Source organism: Brachyhypopomus gauderio, chromosome 17 (assembly GCF_052324685.1).
Source record: "Brachyhypopomus gauderio isolate BG-103 chromosome 17, BGAUD_0.2, whole genome shotgun sequence".
Classification (NCBI taxonomy): Eukaryota; Metazoa; Chordata; class Actinopteri; order Gymnotiformes; family Hypopomidae; genus Brachyhypopomus; species Brachyhypopomus gauderio.
Genome location: NC_135227.1, coordinates 5315209 through 5335591, shown reverse-complemented (window position 1 = coordinate 5335591; position 20383 = coordinate 5315209). Strand labels below are relative to the sequence as shown.

The 20383-nt window shown below is 46.8% G+C and overlaps 1 protein-coding gene across 3 annotated transcripts in view; it reads left to right on the top strand.

Moving 5' to 3' along the window:
• Positions 1-20383, top strand: part of LOC143481008 (leucine-rich repeat and fibronectin type-III domain-containing protein 2) — an 83978-nt gene that overhangs the window by 59889 nt on the left and 3706 nt on the right. For all 3 annotated transcript variants that reach the window (XM_076978918.1, XM_076978916.1, XM_076978917.1), the window contains one exon: positions 15070-16465. In XM_076978918.1, the coding sequence (XP_076835033.1) occupies positions 15090-16465 (1376 nt within the window). In that variant the 5' untranslated portion in view covers positions 15070-15089. The remainder of the gene's footprint in view (positions 1-15069; positions 16466-20383) is intronic.

The window sequence follows — 20383 nt, the reverse complement described above, 5'->3', positions numbered from 1 at the left end:
TAGCAAAACCATGCAAGCGTGAATTAACCACACAGAAATGAAAACCACACAAATACGGATTATTTCCGAAAATCCATAAAAAAGGGCTGACTACACCATTTACACCACAAAATTATTTACAGTCCTTATTATAACATGAATAATATCAAATTACCAAGGAAAATGTCACAGATCCATGCAGCCTTTCTCAAGTAGATGAACGATAACAATAATAGTAAATGTCCAGGCGTGCTACTGATGGCTTCCCTTCGCAGGGTCCTGTGTTCTAACATGACTTACAGGACTCTGTGGGGGGTGTGAGGGCTATTGAGATAGTGTTGTAAGACACCTGTCAGTCCGCACAGTCCAACCTGCCCATCATGTTCCCCATGGGGGTCCCCATCACATCTCCGCCTGTTCCTAGCTCATCTGCCTCTCCTCCCAGTAACACCCCCCCCCCCCCCCAATGACCTTCATGTTTCTACCTGTCCAGCTGCCGTTACACATCTCTGTGCTACAATGGACGCTAAGAGCTAGTCAAATGCCAACGCTTCTCACTGCTAACGCACACAGAACTTGTCAAACATTTCCTGTGAGGGACAAATCAAGTGTTGTTCCGCACTGTCCTCACTGTCAGACTTATAGGTAGCATCATATTTCACCAGTACTGGTGCAATGAAGGAGCCAACCTGACACATTCGAGTAGCGTCCACCTCAGTTTGATATATAATGAATCTCCAAGGCGGTATTGTTCTCTAATCAGCCATTTCCACCCCTGAGTTATTTTTAAGTAGGAGTTTATTGCTAGTCAGCAGCTATGGTTGACTCTTTAACAGGATTCTGACTGGGCAAATCTCAGGGGAGTCGTGAAGGGTCTGGTTTCTATCGCACCTCGGTGGGGTTTCATCACTCGTTACTGTGAGACTGCAGTGTTTTTGAGTGATAATTATTTCACATGATAATTAATCAATCCTGCCGTTTTCTAATTCCTTTAGACGAGTGCTCCCCATTAGCTAAATGACTGCGGTAGGAACGGTTGCAGAAAGTAGGACACGTCTGATGTGTGTGTGTGTGTGTGTGTGTGTGTGTGTGTGCGCGCGCGCGCGCGTGTGTTTCACTGCACTGCACAAAAAAAAGAAACAATTCCCCAAGAGTCGCAGCACTGATCTGGTGAAAGCTGCATACGTTTTCTATCCCTTAGAATCAGCGTGACAAAACCGTCAGCGCGGAGCTAATGCGCTCAGAGCGCGTCAGCCGCCGCCCCGTCTCACGGCGGGAACCTTTGTTCGCTGACGCTGAACTCCGGCAGAGCAGGAGTTACTCATATGGGAACACGCGGGAAGGGAGTCAGGAGGAGGCGCGGTTGGCTTTCTAATGAAAATACGGAGTGATGCTGCTTTGTTCCAGGTGTGTGATGCCGCCCTTGGAGGCTACACGCTTTGCTTTGGGTCCGTGGTTTTTTTTAATGCACTTTTCCCTTTTTTTTTAACGTATACCCAGCAGGCCACATGCGGCGTCAAAAACAATGTCACGCTGTCATTGAGATGTACGTACAGTGTGAGTCCTCCAGCGTCTGTGCAGAACACTGTACAGCCGTACGTCCACGATTCACTCCAACTCAACCGAGGAGCTCGTGTTCGCACAGGTTAAACTATTAATAATTTAACAGCTGGCACAGGGATGTCTGATATGTTTAGTTTTGCGTAGTTCAGTTGCCTGGTTTAAAATAATAGCTTGGAAGCAACTTTCAAGGTGAAGGATTGTTATTTGCTCTCAAAAATAGTCATCTGTATTGTAAATTTCGTCTGCAACTTTGACATATTAAATGTCCACGAATGAAAAATACCAACCAGACCTCATGAAATGCATTTCGGTGCACTAGATAAACACAAGCTCGGTCAGATACAAGCAGAGTGTAAGGTCTACTGTCAGTAGCATTGTGTAGAGAAATCTATCAATATTCTTTATGCAAATGTACAAATTTGCATGATACTGGAATGTTTTGGAAGGAAGACGTCTGAAAAACAGTGACATGGTAAATGTGCTGAAAAGAAAGTGACTGCATAAGTGCTGAAGAGACAGTGACATCACATAAGTGTTGAAGAGACAGTGACATCACATAAGTGTTGAAAAGACAGTGACGTCACATAAGTGCTGAAGAGACAGTGACATCACATAAGTGCTGAAAAGACAGTGACGTCACATAAGTGCTGAAGAGACAGTGACATCACATAAGTGCTGAAAAGACAGTGACGTCACATAAGTGCTGAAGAGACAGTGACATCACATAAGTGTTGAAAAGACAGTGACGTCACATAAGTGCTGAAGAGACAGTGACATCACATAAGTGCTGAAAAGACAGTGACGTCACATAAGTGCTGAAGAGACAGTGACATCACATAAGTGCTGAAAAGACAGTGACGTCACATAAGTGCTGAAGAGACAGTGACATCACATAAGTGCTGAAAAGACAGTGACGTCACATAAGTGCTGAAGAGACAGTGACATCACATAAGTGCTGAAAAGACAGTGACGTCACATAAGTGCTGAAGAGACAGTGACATCACATAAGTGCTGAAAAGACAGTGACGTCACATAAGTGCTGAAAAGACAGTGACGTCACATAAGTGCTGAAGAGACAGTGACATCACATAAGTGCTGAAAAGACAGTGACTGCATAAATGCTGAAAAGACAGTGACTGCATAAGTCCTGAAAAAAACAGTGGCACTGTGAAAGTGCTGATTCATTTCTGTGTAATATTTGGTTCTGGTGCATGATGCATGAATCCATAACCTCATCTTTCATTTCTTCACCAGTAATGGCCACTAAACATGACCCTCCAGCCTTGGGAAAAACATTCCTCACTCTTGCACCTACCAACATTTCCTATAAACGTCAAGACATTACCTGAAAATTTAGTGTTTACTGAATAACATGCCTTATGTTTAATAACTAAATAACAAGTGTCTGAGTTGATCATTTTTAGTTTTTATTTATACCACCAAAGAAATATTCATCTGCTGGATCAGACCAGTGTCCATTAATCACGTCACAAGCTGAAGTACAAATGACTTCCTGCTGTATGGCTGTAGCCTGTGGACTCCTCCCTGGGCCAGCCTGTCCTCCTGCTACACCCAGCCTGTCCTGCTACACCCAGCCTGTCCTGCTGCTACACCCAGCCTGTCCTGCTACACCCAGCCTGTCCTACTACACCCTGCCTGTCCTCCTACTACACCCTGCCTGTCCTCCTGCTACACCCAGCCTGTCCTCCTGCTACACCCAGCCTGTCCTGCTGCTACACCCAGCCTGTCCTCCTGCTACACCCAGCCTGTCCTGCTGCTACACCCAGCCTGTCCTGCTACACCCAGCCTGTCCTGCTGCTACACCCAGCCTGTCCTGCTACACCCAGCCTGTCCTCCTGCTACACCCAGCCTGTCCTGCTGCTACACCCAGCCTGTCCTGCTGCTACACCTAGCCTGTCCTCCTGCTACACCCAGCCTGTCCTCCTGCTAAAGGAAGGAGCGAGTGTAGTTGCTCCTGGTGCCAACACTCCTGCCTGGTGCAGTGCTGGGTGCTCTGTGATTTGGGAAGGGGAGTCTTGGCAGGCAGATGAAGAGGCTGTTTTGAGGGACATTGCTTCTGCAGAGCAGCCTGCATCCCATCTGTCTCCCCTCTGTGTCCCCTGCTGTCTCCCCTCTATGTCCCATCTGTCTCCCCTCTGTGTCCCCTGCTGTCTCCCCTCTGTGTCCCATCTGTCTCCCCTCTGTGTCCCCTCTGCATCCCCTCTGTGTCCCCGCTGTCTGCCCTCTGTGTCCCATCTTTCTCCCCTCTGTGTCCCCTCTGTGTCCCATCTTTCTCCCCTGTGTGTCCCCTCTGTGCCCCCTCCCTCTCTGGCCCCTTTGTTACTGGTCACTGGGTGTCTTCTCCAGCCTTGCGTGTCCTCTGGTTGTGTCTTAACCTTTGTGTGGATTGTGCGGTTGGGTAGGTGCCTCCCACGTCGCCCTACACACTCATCTCCTGCTCGTGTGTGTTCTGGGAGTGTAATTTCCCTCATATGGCTGTTTGTTAATGAGAGCTGGAGGGGCTGCTTATGCAGAGACCAGCAAGAACTCTGTGCAGGGGATGTTTATGAAAGACAGTTTAAAAGGCTAGAACTTACATTTAAAGGCTAGTCAAAATAAACCAGGCAGTGGCTCTCTCTCTCTCTCTCTCTCTCTCTCTCATCTCTCTCTTTTTCTCCCTCTTATTCTGTCCTCTCTATCTCTCTCTCTCTCATCTCTCTCTCTTTTTCTCCCTCTTACTCTGTCCTCTATCTCTCTCTCCCTCTCTCTCTAACGCTGATGCTGGAGATGTATGGAGAGAGATGGATAGAACCTGTTATGTTCCGTTGATCTGCATCTTCACTGTCTGTAAAGCAGCTACTCTTGAGCCTCCGTGGCAGCCATAAATCACGCTGCTTTAGCTCTGAGTGCACTGAGATACTGAGATAAGGCTCCTCACTGCCTCTCCTCTCCAAGATGTGTGGCAAGTAGACAGAGGCAAAATCAACCACCCTCCCTCTCCTCCACCTACCCCTCCCTCTCCTCCACCCACCCCTTCATCTCCTCCACCCACCTCCCCCTCTCCTCCACCCACCCCTCCCTCTACTCCACCCACCTCTCCCTCTCCTTCACTCACCCCTCCTCTCCTCCACCCACCTTTCCTCTCCTCCACCCACCCCTTCATCTCCTCCACCCACCCTTTCCTCTCCTCCACCCACCCTTTCCTCTCCTCCACCCACCCCTTCATCTCCTCCACCCACCCCTTCCTCTCCTCCACCCACCTTTCCTCTCCTCCACCCACCACTTCCTCTCCTCCACCCACCCCTTCATCTCCTCCACCCACCCCTCCCTCTCCTCCACCCACCTTTCCTCTCCTCCACCCACCCCTCCCTCTCCTCCACCCACCCCTTCATCTCCTCCACCCACCCCTTCATCTCCTCCACCCACCTCTCCCTCTCCTCTACCCACCCCTTCATCTCCTCCACCCACCCCTCCCTCTCCTCCACCCACCTTACCTCTCCTCCACCCACCCCTCCCTCTCCTCCACCCACTCCTCCCTCTCCTCTACCCACCCCTCCCTCTCCTCCACCCACCCCTTCCACTCCTCCACCCACCTCTCCCTCTCCTCCACCCACCCCTCCCTCTCCTCTACCCACCCCTTCATCTCCTCCACCCACCTCTCCCTCTCCTCCACCCACCCCTCCCTCTCCTCCACCCACCCCTTCATCTCCTCCACCCACCCCTCCCTCTCCTCCACCCACCTTACCTCTCCTCCACCCACCCCTCCCTCTCCTCCACCCACCCCTTCATCTCCTCCACCCACCCCTCCCTCTCCTCCACCCACCCCTTCATCTCCTCCACCCACCCCTTCCACTCCTCCTCCCACCTCTCCCTCTCCTCCACCCACCCCTCCATCTCTTCCACCCACCCCTCCCTCTCCTCCACCCACCCCTCTTCTCCTCCACCCACCCCTCCCTCTCCTCTACTCACCTCTCCTCCCCTCCACCCACCTCTCCCTCTCCTGGTTCTGAAAACTGCTTGCCCTCTTTCTCACTCCTTCTCAAAAGCCCGTGCTCCCTGCGTGCTGAGACGTGCCTGCTGGCGGTGTTTGCAGGACTAGGGCTGAGATGGGTGTCTGGCAGTTCCCCCAGAAGAACACAACCTGGATCCCTGATTTGCTGGAACCAGATCTTGGGCTTTAGGGGCCAGATGATACCATCAGGGATGTTTTCTGGCATGCTATGATGTGCAGAATAAAGTGAAGGTCTGGGTTTTGCACTGTGACATTGGAGCTCCAGGGACATAATCCTTAAAGCACCACTTCAGCCGTGCATACATCCTTCATGTTGGTGAGAAGTGTGTAGTGATAGATTTATTGTAGCCGTGATGGGCAGCTCGAAGAAATAAACACAGTGCACACTTTAAGGCATGATCACGTGCACTCTTGTCCAGGGCCTTGTGTATGGTTTTTGGTTTGTTTCTCAAAACATATAGGCACATTAAGGACAAAGACCCCCTGGAGACATAATTCCAGCATGATTACCAGCATCACTGCCATTAAACAGCCCGTTGCCTGAGTGTAAAGTTTATAACATATTCATCAGCTGACTGTGGGCTTGACCACAGGGGAAGAGATGAAGACTTAACAAACACAGATAACAGGTCCTTATTATGCAGACTACACTCCTGGAGAGGCAGCAAAGGACTGTGGGGCAGGAAGCAGGGGTTTGCGCTCTGACAGGCTGGGCTGTTGTGTGATCGCGTGCGATTAGTCCCACTGCTCAGCTGCACAGCTAATGTTTTGTGGTTTTTTTTAAGGCCTCATTATCAGCTACATTGGAGCCACTGTCCAAAGTGCAATAAGGGATCGCATCATTTTCCTCCCACAGTGCAATTTCTGTCACAGATGATGACTTAGTTTCTCAAGGGCTCGGGGAATTTGACTGGAAGAAAACCTCGAGAAACACGCAGTTGTTCAGTTTCTTAAACTGGAGTCATTATTCTGCCAAAATCCACTAATCCATTAAGAGTCTCCGTATTTGTTTGTGCATGACATCATATTGGAAAAGAATAAACAGACATTGTATTTACATTTTGCAGTGTGACTGCAGCTGCTTGCAAGATGATACGACCTACGAGGAAGACGTGTCTGTCTCTCCCTGTCTCACCTTCTCTGTCTGTCTCTGCCTCTCTCGCTCTCTCTCGTTTGCTCATCTCAGTTGTGCTGGAGTGGTCCGCCGCTCCTCACGTCTCACGTGGTCTCCGTGACACCTTCATCTGTAGGCGTGTTTGATGTGGAGTGCACGGAGCGTGCACACTGGGCCTTTGTATCGTCCCCACTGACTCAACATATTTACAATTCTGTCTTCCATACCATACAAAGCAAAGCTCCTCCCCTTTTCCACCTTTCTGACATGTATGGGGTGATGTGCTATGATGCCCTTTGTTGTATGTGCGTAACATCTGAAGTCTAAGCAGATAGAAGGGCGCCATCAGTCCAGATGCTCTGCACGTTGAGAAGAGCTCATGATGATTCTGCACATGGGTTTTATGTATTTTTTTTTGGGGGGTGGGCATGTTATTAATAGAAAGCATAGCAAAACACAAAACAGACAAACCAAAGCCATCCAAGCATCATGTGCTCTGAATATCCACTGTGTTAGATTATCTCATAACTGAAAAGCTAATGTAGCAATGCTACATTGCTACATTTAAATGAAAATGTGAATGACACACAGCCAATTAATACACACACACACACACACACACACACACACACACACACACACACACACACACACACAGCCACCCCAAACATTAAACACAAGGCAGTAGATTAGAAGAACATAGACACAACATAAGCCGTTAAGGTTAATTAGCCTGCTGTTGAGCAGAGAAGCAACATTTTTAAACTTTTGCATCCTGCGGTGAAAATTAATTTGATCTCCACAAGGGACCCACCCCCTGTGTCTCGTAGACTTACCCCCTGTCTCTCTTGGACCCACCCCCTGCGTTTCGTAGACCCATCCCATGTGTCTCGTAGACTTACCCCCTGTGTCTGTTGGGCCCACCCCCTATGTCTCTTGGACCCAGCCCCTGTGCCTTTTGGACCCACCCTCTGCATCTGTTAGACCCACCCCCTGCGTCTTGCGTCTGTTAGACCCAGCCCCTGTGCCTTTTGGACCCACCCCCTGCATCTGTTAGACCCACCCCCTGTGTCTGTTAGACCCAGTCCCTGTGCCTTTTGTACCCACCCCCTGCATCTGTTAGACCCACCCCCTGTGCCTTTTGGACCCACCCCCTGTGTCTGTTAGACCCAGCCTCTGTGCCTTTTGGACCCACCCCCTGTGTCTGTTAGACCCAGCCCCTGTGCCTTTTGGACCCACCCCCTGCGTCTGTTAGACCCACCCCCTGTGCCTTTTGGACCCACCCCCTGCGTGTGTTAGACCCACCCCCTGTGCCTTTTGGACCCACCCCCTGCGTCTGTTAGACCCACCCCCTGCGTGTCTTGAACACACCCCCTCCGTCTCCCTTGGTGTCTCCTTCATCCTCTCTGCTTCACAAGGGCTTTCATCACTCCCAGATAATGCCGCGCATTCATCAAAGAGCGGGGAGACAGGACGAGTTGGTGCAGCAGGGAGGGTGTGATTAGCACGAGCAGATAGGCCACCACCCGAGGCCTGGGGGTGTGTGTGTGAGTGTGTGTGTGTGTGTTTGGGGGTGGGGGGCGATGGAGAGCGAGAGAGAGCTTTTAATAAAGCTGACCTTTTCCATGGTGGGCTTGTTATGGAAAATGCTGTCGGGGTGGATAAATGAAAAGAACGGCGGAATGAGACGGGCGAGACGGCGGTGAGATGCGGGAGAGCGTCAGTCGTGCATCTTATCTCTCCTGGAATGTTTCAATATTACTCTAGTTGTTAATGGCGAAATGGCAAAACAGGTTTGGTTTAGGATTAAGAAATGTCATTAGTATGGATTCCTGCATCAGTACTATCGATGTATTCTTGCAGAATTATACAAATTGGTGAAATCTGGGTATGACAGCTAATCTGTTTTAATATAAGTGACAGTAGATTATGTCATGCAGTACAGATTGATTGGAGGCCCCAATCGGTCCATTGGTCTCTATGTTGCTGTGCCAACATCAGCAAATATGTGCTGAAGATGTCTACACAGTAGAGCAATTTAAACCATCAACCTCACAGTACAGAGTTATACACTCAACCGAAATGCCTTCAGCAAGTTTAATCCAAGTCTTCAGCTGCAATGAATGTCCCGGTATTAGTTGGATTTCCAACCCAAAGCTGCGGTTCCAGACACAAACTCCCTCCGTTCCTCATGCATACAGATTACTTAGACCAGCAGTGCAGGTGCCTTCAGCTTTTCCTCACTGACAAATATGGGATCATTTGGTTCTATTACATTTGATCGTTTGTCTCTAAATCTGCTGAGATAAAGTTTGTTATGAAGGCCACAAGCAATTTACATTTACATTTACGGCATTTGGCAGACGCCCTTATCCAGAGCGACTTACATTTTTTTATCTCATTTTATACAAGTGAGCAATTGAGGGTTAAGGGCCTTGCTCAGGGGCATCTCAGTCATGACCCCAGGTCTGGGGATCGAACCCGGGACCCTCCGGTCACAAGACCAGTTCCCTAACCACTAGGCCATGACTGCCCTACAATTGTACAATCCTAGTGGATTGCCCTACAAGCAATCCACTAGGAACTCAGATGGACTCAGAAACCCCCTAATCCACTATGCACCAAATCCCTGGCTTTCAGGCAATGTTTAATTTGTGTTTTTTTGGAATTTGGTATTCTCTGACAATTTGAATGAACTGGATTACTTAGTCAGGAGCAGATTACATTTGATGGCATTTGTGTAATGAATATGAATGGAATCATTAGCTCAACATGTCCATAAAGTGGCTTATCGCTCCTGGGAGTGACTTACGAGCTTTAGAAGACATTTTTACTCAACCTGCAAGTAAAGTGTGCAGTGCGTGTATAAGGAATGCTGGCCAGCAAAGCAGTTTTATTTTTGTCTCTGTCTTGCATTATTTTGTATAAATGGTCAAGCTTGCAATTATTTGTTATCCATGCAGGCGACATTAGTAATTGTCCCATTTCTTCTTCAAACTGTTATCTGCAGTTCTACAAGGGTGTAAGAATTCCAGTACAGCGTTGAAAACATTCTTTACATTTGAAATCGTTTCACTAATACTGTTCTGTATTTCCAAGAAAATGATCTTTCCAGGAAACCATATGCCTTGTTTAAAACATTTACTCAGAACTGTGTTTCCATCTAACAGCAGTAGTCTTGGCCCACTGGCCTGGTCTGCATCATCCACTCCATCGACTGCACACTTGCAGCGCAAGGTCTTGGTACCCTGCTCGTACTCTGGAGAAGGTTCACTCAGGGTCATACCGTAGCCCTCTGTGCACAGTAGGTAAACCTGCAGTATGTCTTGTATGGGTACTGGAAAACTAGCTGCCAATAAGTCAGAATTAATTCAAGTGAGATGCAGAACTCCAACAGGAACGTCAATAATGGAAACCTAAAGGTATTGAATAAGGCTTTATAGTGATATTTCAAAGCTAAATAATTTCTTCACATCATGAACAGTTTATTGATTGCAATGGCAATTAAGTTGTTGCACACGGAGAGCAGTGCACATTCCAGTGCGAGTCTCATAGATTCTAAGTGTCCCGGCGCTCATTAGCGATAACGCACATCAGTGCTCTGATTGATGAGGATCTGGACATTCGCCTGGGGAAGAGAAGAACCCGTCAGCTGCTCCTCATCTCTGCACCTCCAGACTTACACCTGAAACCCAGCAGGTCACCAACCCAGCAGATGGCTCACCAGATGTGCTCGCATGTCCACATGAAGGTTCCGGTCCGAGCACTGAAGGTCCAGCCCCTCCCACTGTCTCCTGCCCTGGTACTGTACTCCATGCTGGGGGTCATCCTGCTTGCATGATCTGTTTAGCTCACATGTCTTTGAACCTAACGGAATGCTTAGCTGACACCAGGCCACTCCCCCATGTTGTCACCGTGGAGACAGTAACAATGGCTGTCAACTGCAACATTAACTTGTTCTCAAGTGTTTTACACTTTTGACACACATTTTCACAGCAAATCTATTTTCACTCTCACCAAATATGAAAGCATAACAAGCATAACAACTTTGGATTAACTTGTTGTCTACATCATATTTCTCAGCGCTTTTGCAGGGTCTTTTTGTAGGGACATGCAAAATTGCTGTTTGGTATAGATTTACACTGGATGAGATCAGTATAGTATAATAATATGATATAATAGTATGGTATAATAGTATAGAATAATAGTATAGAATAACAGTATGGTATAATAACATAGTATAACATAGTATAACATAGTATAGTATAATAGTATGGTATAATAGTACAGTATAATAGTATGATATAATAGTATGGTATAAAGGTAAAGTATAATAGTATGGTATAATAGTATAGTATAATAGTATGGTATAATAGTATAGTATAATAGTACGGTATAATAGTAAAGTATAATAGTATGGTATAATAGTAAAGTACAATAGTATAGTATAATAGTATGGTATAATAGTATAGTATAATAGTATGGTATAATAGTAAAGTATAATAGTATAGTATAATAGTATGGTATAATAGTATGGTATAATATTCATAATCTGGTTTCTGGAGCAGTTCCATAAATACTCTCCAAGCACAATATTCCCCGTGAATGATAAATAACCTCAGCAGTCAGTGGTATCCACCTGCCCTGAGTATTAGTCTGACGCTCACCTCAGACTGCAAATGGCTAGATCCACGATGGGGCACTAAAGGGATTTCAGTATCCGTTGTGGTTGGAAATCCCATTGGACCGAAGCAGAACTTCCCTGCTTGTGTTCGCCACAAGCTCCACACCACAGGTAGGAGTCAAGTGGATTTCAGCAGTAGCCCCTCACCTCTCTTTTTACATTATGGTTCTTTTCCCGCTCCCCAATCAGGCAGCTACACTAGGGGCTGCTTGTCCCGGTCCCCAGGAAATGGACTTCCATATGAAAGTGCTTCTTCCTTCATCTTGCTTTTTGCTGCCCTGTGATTGCAGTGCTCGGCTTTTGGGAGGTTGTCCCTCATTCCGTCTACCCTACTCTGGACAGAGTTGAGGGCCTCCTCTCCCTCCTCCTCCCTTCCTCAGATAAAAGACTTTCTGATGTTCTCCGGCTCTCAGCTATTCATTACGGGGCACTTTGGCCTTTATGTCTGCTGAACTGAAGAAGAAAGTTCTGGACCCAGTGTGCCCGTCTTCTTTGTTGGTCTCCTTCAACCGAGCCTGGAGCATCGCCGAGCTGTTCCGAGCTGTCCTGTTCAACAGCAGCTCGGACAAACGAGAGATTCTTGGGCTGTTTGATCATCAGAGGAGCCGAGCTTACTTCTGTCTCCCCTTCAAACAGATTTAAATGAGATCTATGTACATGCATGGCGCTTAAAAAAAAAAAAAGGTGCTCAACAATTTTGAGCTACTCTAGTTTGTTATGTATGCCTTTGATGGTTGCACCATTAGCTGGTTGGACTGGTCTGAATACAGATGAGGAATGACAGACAGTTATGAGAGAATGGGTAATGCAGGAGTGTGAGACGCTTGAGTCTGCTAAAGCCGCCACTCTGTACCGTATCCGGTCTAATCGGGTTCCACCTGTCAAAAATGACTTATATCCTGATGCCCCAAGCACACTCCTGATAATTCTGCACAATAAGGTAGAGCCTTGGTTCAGAGTGAAATCCATGCTAACACGTTTGAGTTCATCAGACATAAAATCATTAAAACTTATGACCATTCTTAAAATGGTGTGTGTGTGTGTAGCAATGTCGTAGCAGTGCACAGAGTATATTTAATAGATCTTTCTTCTTTTTTTCAAAAGAACATATTTGTTGGCATGTTTCCCCCTGTGGGTTTGTGTTTCACTGATGGTGACAGAGAAACATAAATTTCATAGCACATACACTCTCTCTCTTTCACTGTCCTTCTCTCTGTCTTTCTCTGTCTCTGCCTCTCTCTCTCTCTCTCTGTCTTTCTCTGCCTGTCTCTCTCTCTGTCTTTCTCTCTCTGCCTCTCTCTGCCTGTCTGTCTGTCTTTCTCTCTCTGCCCCTCTCTCTCTCTCTCTCTCTCTCCCTCTCTCTCTCTTGCTCTGTCCCCTTCTCTGTCTCTCTTAGATTTTAAATAATGAAAGAGTCAAAGGTCCCTTGGTGAGAACAGCGTTATAAACATGTCAGAAACAAAGATCTGAGAGTGGAGCAGCCTGTCCTCTTCCAATTTTCCTCACACGCTCCGAGCGTGATAATGAATTGTTCTGTGAGCTGCGCTGGAGATCATGTGTCTGTCCCAGGAAGCGACACATCCTCCCTAGCTACACATCAGTGTTAGAGCTATGGTGTCCTGAGTGGGTCATAGTGCAGCAAACAGACTTGTAGTATTCAGATACTGCAGCTTAAGATTAATAGGGTGCCACATTAAAGTAGAATGAGTGTCAGCAGGATTGAGTGCATGACTGGTGGTTGGGAGGGAATTCAATGGCGTAGAAGATGCAGACCCAAGTAATATTGCCTAATACAACTTGCATCGTCTTTCAAATGCTAAATACTTTCCGTTTGCACTAGTTCATTTCAAATATATTGATGTGGACCCTTTGATGACTACTGGTTCTAAAATGTTTACTTTGCAACAGTACTTAAGTATTCACAGTATTTCGTGTGCACGGATCTTGGACAGGAATGTCAGTTTAGTGAGGGCACACTGTGTGTTCCTACATGGACATGACATTGTCCAGCTATGAAAGTTTATAGTGTAAGTAGCAGCAAACACCTTTGCCCTATTGTGTGTGTGTGTGTGTGTGTGTGTGTGTGTGTGTGTGTATGTGTCTTGTTTGGCTCTGCTCATAAGGATTGTGCGGTGTACGTAATCATAATGCGTCTTAATGTCTTGTAATGCATTTTCCTGTACTGGGGATTTGTTTTGATTTTAAGGCCAATTATAGTCTAGCTGCACATAAATATAATCCTCTAGCAATAGAATTAAACATAAACTTGGACAAATCCATTTTGTTTAATGCAATCCAAAGGATTTTCAGCTTTTCTTGTGCATTTCTAACCCAACATTCTCATCCCACCACCCACTCAGCCGATGAGTTCTTTCTTGCATGCTATGTCCATCCAATTATATTTCTATGACACGCAGTCAAAGTGCTGCAGCATTACACTGTGTGATTGCAAACTTGCCACAGAACACACCAAGACTGAAATGTCACTCATAATTAGGATTTATTGGTACCCCACTAAGGGATGTGCAGGACACAAGGGATGATGGGTAGGGGACAAAGATTAAAGACATTTATAAAGACATGTTTTATGGGAGGTACGTTGTAGGATGAGGGCACTATTAACCTTGACTTTAATTCTCAGAAATTAAAGTCGCTCCATCTCTTTCGCTGCTGGGATCACACTGCCATCAAAGCATTTCCTCCGCTACTTCAAGCCTGACTGGTCATTACAGAATTGTACCACTGGAAAGTTGATTAAAATTGATTCAGGTTTCGAGTATATTTGGAAATAATGGTACAAATGTCCACAGGTATTATGAGCTGTTGTCTGAGGGCGTGTCTGCCCATATATTTTCTTACTGTATGGGGTGTTGGGTGAGTGTGTGTTAATGCTGCTTATGTATTCACAAGTACACTCACCGACTTGAACAGCCCCAAACCTGTCTTACTCCTCCAGCACACGGACACATTTCATACTTTTGTGGTTTTTTAATACCCAAATAGTGAAGAAGGGAGAATGGAATGGGAAAGGCTAGAGAGAGAGAGAGAGAGAGAGAGAGAGAGAGAGAGAGAGAGAGAGACTGAGGAAAGACACTGGCTGTCATGGCTTAAAGGGAAAGGTTCAGAAATTTTATGTCCAAATTTACATTAAGTAGGTCATAAAAAGTCAGGTGAAATCATGACATATGAGTCAGTGGCTGACATTTATCACAGTAAATCATGTCTTTTTTTCTTTCTTTTTTATTATTTAAGCAGCTTTTCTTCAGTCTCTCTCCCTTAGCTTGTCAATTTTGTAAGGAGGGTGAGAATGCTGAGGGCAGGAGAGGGGACGAAATGGACAGTCGAAAAGACGTCAGACAGCCGTCGTCTCCTTTAAACGTACAAGCCACCCCATTTGTAATTTTTTTCCCTCATAGCGTGTGCTGTGGATGTTCTGTGGATCATTAAAATTGCAGCGAGCGAACAATCGGGTCCATTGAGCGGTGCCGCCCGAAGCTTCCTGCGGTGGCTGAACAGGAAGTCAGGAGGCGTAGGCACGCGGCCAGAGCAACACGCAGGCCTGTCTGCTTGAGTTAGTTCTACCATGAAGGGGGCCGAGTTGGGATTATCTCATAATGAAGGCAGCACATTTAACCGGTTCTGCGGAGGTAGGGACTCAAACATAATGGTGTGTGTGTCAAAATGCGTCTGATATCTCTTCCTCCTCTTCTGTTACAGGTCCATGTACATGATCTACCATGGCCAAAGTGCTCTGTGGCCTCCTACTTCTGGGAAGTGCTGTAATGTCGGCCATCGCCTGCCCCAAGTACTGTGTGTGTCAGAACCTGTCCGAATCTCTGGGCACCCTGTGTCCGTCTAAAGGGCTACTCTTCGTGCCGTTAGACATCGACCGGAGGACTGTTGAACTGCGACTGGGTGGCAATTACATCATCCGGATCACGCAGCAGGACTTCGTCAACATGTCGAGTCTGGTGGACCTGACGCTGTCGCGGAACACCATCAGCTCCATCCAGCCCTTCTCCTTCGTGGACCTGGAGACCCTGCGCTCGCTACACCTGGACAGCAACCGTCTGACGGAGCTCGGCCCGGACGCGTTGCGAGGCCTGGTCAGCCTGCAGCACCTGATCCTCAACAACAACCAGCTGGGCCGCGTCTCCAGCGAGACCTTCGACGACCTGCTGCTCACGCTGGAGGACCTGGACCTGTCCTACAACAACCTACGCAGCCTGCCCTGGGACGCCGTACGCAAGATGCTCAGTCTGCACCAGCTGAGTCTGGACCACAACCTCATCAGTTACATCACCGAGGGCACCTTCGCCGACCTGGACAAGCTGGCTCGCCTGGACCTGACGTCCAACCGGCTCCAGAAGCTGCCGCCGGACCCGATCTTTGCGCGGTCCCAGAGCGGCCTGGCGGCGAGCACGCCGTACGCTCCCGCCCTGTCGCTCAGCTTCGGCGGGAACCCGCTGCACTGCAACTGTGAGGTGCTGTGGTTACGCCGTTTGGAGCGTGAGGACGACCAGGAGACGTGCGCCTCGCCGGCCGGCCTGAAGGGCCGCTACTTCTGGTACGTGCGCGAGGAGGAGTTTGTGTGCGAGCCGCCCCTCATCACACAGCACACGCACAAACTCCTGGTTCTGGAGGGCCAGACGGCGAGTCTTCGTTGCAAAGCTGTGGGAGACCCCACGCCGTACGTCCACTGGGTCGCCCCCGACGACCGCCTCATCAGCAACTCTTCCCGGGCCACCGTCTACGAGAACGGCACCCTGGACATCGTGGTGACCACGTCGAAGGACTACGGCACCTTCACCTGCATCGCCTCCAACGCCGCTGGGGAGTCCACCGCCTCCGTCGAGCTCTCCATCATTCAGCTGCCGCACCTCAGCAACGGCACCAACCGCACGGCTCAGCCCAAGTCCCGGCTGTCCGACATCACCAGCTCGGTCAAGACCAGCAAAGGGGAGGTGAAGACGCAGCCCGAGCAGGTGGTGAGCGTGTCGGAGGTCACCTCCGTCTCCGCCTTGATCAAGTGGACTGTGGGCAAAGCAACTCCCAAGGTGAAAATGTACCAGCTCCAGTACAACTGCTCCGATGATGAGGTCCTCATATACAGGTAAACATTTGCATTGCCTTGACCCTCTAACCTCTTCTGAATGCTAATTAGCATCTAATTAGCATACAAACAAGCTTGTTTCTTGTCTGATGACCTCACACCATCTCTCTTCCCCTCGTCTTTTCTTTCGTGTTTTCAGAACATCCATTAGTCAGCATATCTCACTAAATATTCAAATATAACAACATATACATCCTATTTCGAAAAGGCCAGGAAACACAACCAGTTGTCTGTAATTAATATATAAAAGCTAATAATAATGTAAAACCAGTCAGGAAAAAGTTCTAATTATGTTTTCATGATGTATAATGCTTTACAGCAAATAATTATCATCTGCTTGTAGCTATTTGCAGCAATTACCACAAACACAAATAAAGTACTGTGCTTCCCAGAGCAAAACACCATAGAGTGTAATTATAGGACTTTATCATAATGTAAAACAGCTGAGCTTTTTATTCAGTAAGTTTATTCCTATAAGAATAGCCCACTAGGGCTTAATGCTATGCTGGTTTCACTCCTGGTTGGTATAGCTACCGATTACTATGATTATGGTGGGCATTCTTCTTCATGTACATGTCAAAGGTTTTTTTTGGTTGTCATATATTTTGTTGTATATATTGGCTGATATATGTTTTGCACCTTTTCTCTGTTATCAAAGGTGAAACTTGCAGTACTGCCATTCTATATGTGGCCCCATGATGTCTGGTAACGGCCGTGACAAAAATCATCTAATTACATGTCTTATCAACGACCCATCCTCTACTAAACGAGTCATATCAGCCAGCAACCTGTGACCTTCCTAACAGCACACACCTCCTCCGTATTTATCCCTGTGGACGGGGTGTGAGTGTGTGTGTGTGTGTGTGTGTGTGTGTGTGGCCTGGAATGGGCCTTTCCACACAGTGTCATGTAAATCATGGTGTCTTCTCTATGGAAATCGAACGGGAACTGGCAGAGCTGAGGTGCTGCAGAGTGCAGATACAGTGAGTTATGTGTCAGCCGTAAACCGCACGAAACACACCCAGGAAGCCCTGTGGCCATCCTTTATGCTATAACTGCTCCTGTGTCAAAGCAATGGGTAATATATAGCTAACAACTGGAGTGGTGTCTATGAATGTGAGGTGGTGTCTGTTTTTTAACAGCTGTAGTGCGTCTGTTTCATACAGATTATGGGGCGAGAGCGGAAGTCTTTCTGGGACGGAAAAAAAACAAACAAACACTTTCTTATTTGCATACTTCAGTTTTGTCAACTTGTGTTTGCAGCATTTAACGGAATGAGGTTAACTGGGTTTTTTCTTACTAACATCATATGCCGTTTTAGTTATGTGGAGAAATCGTTTTTACTTTTCCCTCTGCACAACGACAATTTGCTGCAAACGTGCCTGCAGTGTCTGACAGGCTGTGTTAGCAAAATATTCACAGGGCTCCACAATTACAGTAAACAAACAAATGGGACCCTAAGCAGTGATTCCTAATAGTCCAGAGACAGTGGGACCGTGGATACGTACCTTATATACGACGTGTGGTGATTCCTCCTGTCTCTGAAAACTGAACGTTCTCACCACAGGTATGAGATCTAGGATGAGCATACATCCTCTTTTACCAGGACATCCGCCTGTTTTTTGGAACTGGGGAAAGTGCAGATTTTTTAAATAGACTAAAATGTTTGGAATTTGCTTTTGCTTCTGTGTTGATATTTTGCAGTCTGCTCATGTCCGCTCTGTGCTGTCCTCTGAAGACCTTTCTGTGGTCCTCCTGTGAGGTGATTCTGCACCCTGCTTCAGAATTCAGCACACTTTGGACAAGGTTCAGAACTGTTTACCGTAGATTACACCTGAAACTTGGTAAAACTGTGATGCAGCCTTTCTATGAGTTCCACTGCTTCCTGTGTGAATCATAGACTTTGTCAGTAAATCTTGTAAATATGTCAGTAAAAATTATTATTCTATACATATATTTTAATAAAAATGTGAAGATAGCATCCTAAGTGTTCTTCCTAAAGGAGTAATACTTACTGAAGCCTCTTCTTTCTGCTATACAGCTTGTGCAGCTATGTATGTCCGAAACGGCCTGATTCTCTGCAAACACTATGTACTTCAATGCAATTTGGAATATATATATATATTTGGCTATATTGCCATTTTGACTATATGTATATACACACACACACACACACACACACACACACACACACACACACACATACACTCACCGGCCACTTTATCAAGGTTGCCAACTCTCACGCATTGAGCATGAGACACACGCATTTGACCGTCTTCACACGCTCTCACGCCACACTTCCGATATCTCATGCCGAAAAAAAAATCTAGTTTATTTACCTCTGATCCATATCTATGATTCAATGAGTTACTAGTTCGCTCTGGCGTCAACCACCGGCGATCGATAGATTGCGATATAATACTTAATTTGTGTCCATTTTATCGATAGATTGCGATATAATACTTAATTTGTGTCCATTTTATCGATAGATCGCGATATAATACTTAATTTGTGTCCATTTTATCGATAGATCGCGATATAGCACTTAATTTGTGTCCATTTTACATTCGCACAACAATGGTTCGGGAAAGAGAAAATATCCAGTGAGCGGCAGTTCTGTGGGCACAAATGCCTTGTTGATGCCAGAGGTCAGAGGCGAATGGCCAGACTGGTTTGAGCTGATAGAACAGCAACGGTAACTCAAATAACCAGTCGTTACAACCGAGACATTCAGAAGAGCATCTCTGAACGCACAACACGTCGAACCTTGAGGTGGATGGGCTACAGCAGCAGAAGACCACACCAGGTGCCACTACTGTCAGCTAAGAACAGGAAACTGAGGCTACAACTCACACAAAATTGAACAATAGAAGATTGGAAAAACGTTGCCTGGTCTGATGAGTCTCTGATGAGTGGCACCTGAGTGGCACACACTGATGAGTCTCGATTTCTGCTGTGACATTCAGATGGTAGGGTCAGAATTTGGCGTCAACAACATGAAAGCATGGATCCATCCTGCCTTGTATCAACGGTTCAGGCTGCTGGTGGTGGTGCAATGGTGTGGGGGATATATTCCTGGCACACTTTGGGCCCATTAGTACCAATTGAGCATGGTGTCAATGCCACAGCCTACCTGAGTATTGTTGCTGACCATGTCCATCCCTTTATGACCACAGTGTACCCATCTTCCAATGGCTACGTCTAGCAGGATAACACGCCATGTCATAACATGTGAATCATCTCAGACTGGTTTGTTGAAGATGACACTGAGTTCTCTGTACTCGAATGACCTCCACAGGTGGTAGAACGTGGGTGTGCATCATGGATGTGTAGGCGACAAATCTGCAGCAAATGCGTGATGCTATCATGTCAATATGGACCGGACTTTCATAATATGTGTGTGTGTGTGTGTGTGTGTGTGTGTGATAATTTTGCAGTCTTGCAAAATGTTAGCCACAGTATACAGCATCTTCTGGTCTGACAAGTATGTAATTATGAGTGAGTAATGGTCTTCCTTGGTGTGGAAGCTTTTAGCGTAGTGTAATGTCTTATTGCCGCCATACCATATATAATATAAAGTGTCATCACCACCACACCGTGCACAGCTGAGGGAAAGATCAATCACGTGGACTTTATGAGCCCAGTGAACACGTCAGTCCTACAGACCATGGGATTGGTAACCACGTAAGTAGCCTGGTAAATGTGAATACTGCAAGGTGGCTGTTGTAATATGATACTATATGCTTGACAGGATGCTAAAATTAGGCATGTCCTATCTGTTATGAGGCCTGGATGTTCATTTAATACTTCCTGCTCTTGATGGCCCACAAAGCAGTTCATTTCAAATTGATAATTGTTACTCAGTATTCTGTGTATTCATCACCGATTTATAGACCTTGTGACAAAGCTGGAAAAATG